Raw genomic sequence first — 5,921 nt, forward strand, 5'->3', positions numbered from 1 at the left:
TACTTACTTACTTACTTACTTACCTACTTACCTACCTACTTACTTACTTACTTACTTACTTACTTACTCACTCTCTTACTTACATAGTTACTGATTTAGTTAGTTAGTTAATTACTTTGGTTGTTAGTTAGTTAGTTAGTTAGTTAGTTAGTTAGTCAGTTAGTTAGTTAGTTAGTTAGTTAGTTAGTTAGTTAGTTAGTTAGTTAGTTAGTTAGTTAGTTAGTCAGTTAGTTAGTTAGTTAGTCAGTTAGTTACTTAGTTAGTTAGTTAGTTACTTAGTTAGTTAGTTAGTTAGTTAGTTAGTTAGTTAGTTAGTTAGTTAATTAATTAATTTGTTAGTTAGTTAGTTAGTTAGTTAGTTAGTTAGTTAGTTATTTAGTTAGTTATTTAGTTAGTTTGTTAGTTAGTTAGTTAGTTAGTTAGTTAGTTAGTTAGTTAGTCAGTTAGTTAGTTAGTTATTTAGTTAGTTTGTTAGTTAATTAGTTAGTTAGTTAGTCAGTTAGTTAGTTACTTAGTTAGTTATTTAGTTAGTTAGTTAGTTAGCTAGCTAGCTAGCTAGCTAGTTAGTTAGTTAGTTAGTCAGTCAGTCAGTTAGTTAGTTAGTTAGTTAGTTAGGTAGTTAGTTCTCTAAAAACAGTTTATTTAATCAAGAATTTTTTTAGTTTAGGTTAAGTTCAACTTGAAAATCTATGTTATTTAGTTATTTAGTTATTTAGTTATTTAATTATTTAGTTATTTAGTTATTTAATTATTCAGTTATTTAGTTATTTAGTTATTTAGTTATTTAGTTATTTAGTCATTTAGTTATTTAGTTATTTAGTTATTTAGTTATTTAGTTATTTAGTTATTTAGTTATTTAGTTATTTAGTTATTTAGTTATTTATTTATTTAGTTATTTAGTTATTTAGTTATTTACTTATTTAGTTATTTAGTTATTTAGTTATTTAGTTATTTAGTTATTTAGTTATTTAGTTATTTAGTTATTTAGTTATTTAGTTATTTAGTTATTTAGTTATTTAGTTATTTAGTTATTTAGTTATTTAGTTATTTAGTTATTTAGTTATTTAGTTATTTAGTTATTTAGTTATTTAGTTATTTAGTTATTTAGTTATTTAGTTATTTAGTTATTTAGTTATTTAGTTATTTAGTTATTTAGTTATTTAGTTATTTAGTTATTTAGTTATTTAGTTATTTAGTTATTTAGTTATTTAGTTATTTAGTTATTTAGTTATTTAGTTATTTAGTTATTTAGTTATTTAGTTATTTAGTTATTTAGTTATTTAGTTATTTAGTTATTTAGTTATTTAGTTATTTAGTTATTTAGTTATTTAGTTATTTAGTTATTTAGTTATTTAGTTATTTAGTTATTTAATTATTTAATTATTTAGTTATTTAGTTATTTAGTTATTTAGTTATTTAGTTATTTAGTTATTTAGTTATTTAGTTATTTCGTTATTTCGTTATTTAGTTATTTTGTTAGTTAATTACTTAGTTACCACGACATCTGTTCTGACAGAATTTTTTCGTTGTATTAGCTTTTTACCCATTCATAACTTTTCTCTCCCACTGTATCTTAAAGAATGTTAGACTTGCCTTTCCATATCATTAGAATAATTAGAGATTCTCGAAGCTATGATTCAATTTCGATACTATTCACACAAATACTACAACATTTAGAAACATAAATGTTTATAAAAATTTATAATAAATTAAAAAATAAAACAAAATGCTAGTAGCAGCTCATTAGATTAAACAAAGAGTAAACATTTTAATAAATATTCAAATAAAATGTGTTTTATATTTTATTAATTCTTACTTTTACGACATGTCGACGACGCATTTTTTTTCTACTCTTATCATAATTATTAATTCAAAGTTCGGCATCGTATAGGAAAACAGTATCTGGGGTTTAGAATTGTTTTTTTTTATCTAATTTAAAATGGTTCTGGTTTCAGTACCTAGTCACTAGTTGTGTTTAAATAATTAATTAAAAAAAACACTACATATTGTTTTTGTTCGTTGAGTTTAATCAAATCGAAATTTTGAATTTGGAAAAATTTTTATTAATTTTTTTTTTTTGTTTTTTGTTTGTGATTAAAGTTTATTAAACATAAACAAATAAATAAATTAATTTTATATTGTTTTATTAATATGATTTTAATGGATTTTAAATTACTTTTTTTTTGTAGTGGGTTTTCAAATTTTATTGCGTTTTCTTCTACGTTTTTTTCTTTTAATTTAATTTAAAAGTTGCAAATTGTTTTGTAAACATTTTGCTGTTTTAATTTGTTTTATTACTTTTGTTTCTTCGTTTCGTAATTTGATTTGTTTGTTTGTTTTTAAGAAACATTTAGAAGTTGGAAATTCCATTTAGAAAGTTCAGCAATCAAAAAGGAAGTATTACTGTTATATATTTTGTAATAAAAATTAATTAATTTGAACAAAAAATTGTTTAAAACAAAAAATTTAATAAATTACTTTTATTAATATTTATTTGCATTTTATGCTAATATTTTATATAAATAAAGAATAAAGTTATAAATAATAAAATACACTTAAAAACAAAATTATAGCAGTACACGTTACACAAAATTTAAAATAAAAAAATAATTTTTAATTTTTATTAAAAAAAAAATAATTACATTTTCATTTATAATTTGGCATTAAAAAACTTCTCGATTAGTCTTTATATTATGAAAAACGAAACTTATTTGTGTTCTTTATTTATTTTTCGATCTTAAAGTTTTAACACCTCTACACACAGAACACACGATCATAATATAATTTTTGATAAATTATGTGATAAAAACAAATTGGATCACAATTATTACCAGCCTCTTCCTCAGCTTTATTAAAACGATTTCTTGAAACTTCATAACCTGATATAGTACTTTTATATTCTTCTATCATATTTTTCAAACAGTTATCTGAAATTAAAATATTTATAAAAAGAAAATTTCTTTCTTAACAAATCCAAAATTAAAACAAACTTTACCATATAAACGAAAACAAGTATCCCTGTGTCTTTTTGAACATTTGACTGGAAAATAGTATAGTAATTAATGAAATTTCTTTCTATTGATAAAAAAACACAAAATTTACCAAACATATCAATGCAATACTCTCTGCCATAGACGAGATCAATTGCTGCTGTGTGCTCAGGATCGTTTTCAGGAAATATACATTCTATAAAGAAAGGATAGATTTTGTACTTGAGAGTATAAGAAGTAGTTTAAGCTGATGTTTGTAAATATTGGCCTATAATTTTGATCATACGCTCTCTTTACTCACTATCGAACAAAATAATCACTTACATAGTAAAATATCGATCCAGCTAAACAGTATCTTACTAACCTTGAGTTAACACCTGTGGAAGTAGGCAACATATCAAGACATATTTAATAGAACTAAATAACTAAATAACTAAATAACTAAATAACTAAATAACTAAATAACTAAATAACTAAATGACTAAATAACTAAATAACTAAATAACTAAATAACTAAATAACTGAATAATTAAATAACTAAATAACTAAATAATTAAATAACTAAATAACTAAATAACTAAATAACATAGATTTTCAAGTTGAACTTAACCTAAACTAAAAAAATTCTTGATTAAATAAACTGTTTTTAGAGAACTAACTACCTAACTAACTAACTAACTAACTAACTGACTGACTGACTAACTAACTAACTAACTAGCTAGCTAGCTAGCTAGCTAACTAACTAACTAACTAAATAACTAACTAAGTAACTAACTAACTGACTAACTAACTAACTAATTAACTAACAAACTAACTAAATAACTAACTAACTAACTGACTAACTAACTAACTAACTAACTAACTAACTAACTAACTAACAAACTAACTAAATAACTAACTAAATAACTAACTAACTAACTAACTAACTAACTAACTAACTAACAAATTAATTAATTAACTAACTAACTAACTAACTAACTAACTAACTAACTAACTAACTAAGTAACTAACTAACTAACTAAGTAACTAACTGACTAACTAACTAACTAACTGACTAACTAACTAACTAACTAACTAACTAACTAACTAACTAACTAACTAACTAACTAACTAACTAACTGACTAACTAACTAACTAACTAACTAACTAACTAACAACCAAAGTAATTAACTAACTAACTAAATCAGTAACTATGTAAGTAAGAGAGTGAGTAAGTAAGTAAGTAAGTAAGTAAGTAAGTAGGTAGGTAAGTAGGTAAGTAAGTAAGTAAGTAAGTAAGTAAGTAAGTAAGTAAGTAAGTAAGTAAGTAAGTAAGTAAGTAAGTAAGTAAGTAAGTAAGTAAGTAAATAAATAAGTAAGTGAGTAAGTAAATAAGTAAGTAAGTAAGTAAATAAATAAGTAAGTAAGTAAGGAAGTAAGTAAGTAAGTAAGTAAGTAAGGAAGTAAGTAAGTAAGTAAGAAAGTAAGTAAGTAAGTAAGTAAGTAAGTAAGTAAGTAAGTAAGTAAGTAAGTAGGTAAGTAGGTAAGTAAGTAAGTTATCGCTAAAATAGCTATACAGCGTTGCAACCATTAACGATAAAATATTAATAGCGAAATAGTTCAAATTATTTAGAACGCTGAAATATTGCATATACTGTAACAAATAAAACATTTTAAAAGTTAGTAAATTCTCACTTAATCAATATCGTTAACATCACTACAGATTAGACTATAAAATAGAATAGAGGCTAGACTATAGAATAGACTATAGTCAATAATATAAACAAATCTTATCGAAAATATAGACTATACAAAGAGCGAAAAGAGAGAATATATATATTATACACGCCTAGTACCAAATTGACACCAAAGAATTTTTTATCTTTCAATAACATCTGTTGTCAAAGTATATACATAAGTACGACAACACTATGTAACAATTCGTTGTCGAAATCTAAATTTTATACACATCTTAGAGAACGTGGTAACCTCACTATTAACAACGGATTGTGGTTGAGATTGACGTTGTTGAGCTTCCATTTTATGAACTGAAACAAGTTAAAATTTTTCCAGTTATTTCACCTAGGCTCCATACAACCATATCCCCCGAATGAGGCTTTTGAGCTCATAATTATGTTAAATTTGTTATGTTTGTTTGATATACGTATATAATTTATTAAGCATGTAATATATTTTATAAAAAAACGTACAATTTTAGTTTTTTTTCCAATTTATTCACAGAATACATGTTCATCGACTAATTTCTTAAAAACTAAATCATATTTACATAATCCATAGCAATCATCAGTAATACCGCTCAGTGCGTCTTTAAATAGTTTGGTTGCATATTCTGAATCCTCAATAATAGTTTCGTAATGACCTATAAATCCGTTCACACAGTTGTCTTTAAAGAAAATGTTTCCGTTTAAGTAAACTCTAATTTTAATAAATTCCAAAAAAAAAAAATGAGAAACTTACTACGTGGATAACTGCAAGCTTCTCTTTTAAGTTCATCCTCAGCTGCATTATAACATTCCTCTGCAAGAATTTATTTAATGAACAAGTTTTTATGAAAATATATTCACTTTACCGTAAGCTTCATCACAAAGTCCTTTAGAGAAATGAAGATCATTTGCTGATGTGCGCTCAAGAGAGTCTTCGGCAAATTTACATTCTGTTGCAGTTAGATAGATTTTGTATTTTTCATCATGTGATGTACATACATATCTATGTATGTATAATTTTACTTACCATTATTAACTTCCACCTCCATCGGTAACACATGTTGCATTAGGCAATAAAATAAAATATATTGAAGAAACATTTTTGTAAAAGACAGTTTCGCGAATTACGATGTCTTACATATAAATTGTTAATTGAAATGTTTTAGAAAATGTTCTAAATAATATTTTCACCAATGACCGTGAATAAATTAAAATAATTAGCCAAAAC

At 23.5% G+C, this 5,921-nt stretch overlaps 1 protein-coding gene and 1 long non-coding RNA gene across 2 annotated transcripts; both read right to left on the minus strand.

Moving 5' to 3' along the window:
• Positions 1-3,093: 3,093 nt before the first annotated feature.
• On the minus strand, positions 3,094-3,402 carry LOC124419958. Its single transcript, XR_006940946.1, has 2 exons — positions 3,355-3,402; positions 3,094-3,186 (listed from the first exon to the last, which is right to left on the minus strand). It is a non-coding gene; the product is annotated as an uncharacterized LOC124419958 (long non-coding RNA).
• Positions 3,403-5,200: 1,798 nt separating this feature from the next.
• Positions 5,201-5,816, minus strand: LOC111686220. Its single transcript, XM_023448567.2, has 4 exons — positions 5,721-5,816; positions 5,560-5,643; positions 5,448-5,507; positions 5,201-5,373 (listed from the first exon to the last, which is right to left on the minus strand). Exons 1-4 carry the CDS (start codon positions 5,791-5,793, stop codon positions 5,201-5,203), a joined length of 390 nt encoding a protein of 129 aa, XP_023304335.2. The 5' UTR covers positions 5,794-5,816.
• Positions 5,817-5,921: the final 105 nt, after the last annotated feature.

Source organism: Lucilia cuprina, chromosome 5 (genome assembly GCF_022045245.1).
Source record: "Lucilia cuprina isolate Lc7/37 chromosome 5, ASM2204524v1, whole genome shotgun sequence".
NCBI classification, from domain to species: domain Eukaryota; kingdom Metazoa; phylum Arthropoda; class Insecta; order Diptera; family Calliphoridae; genus Lucilia; species Lucilia cuprina.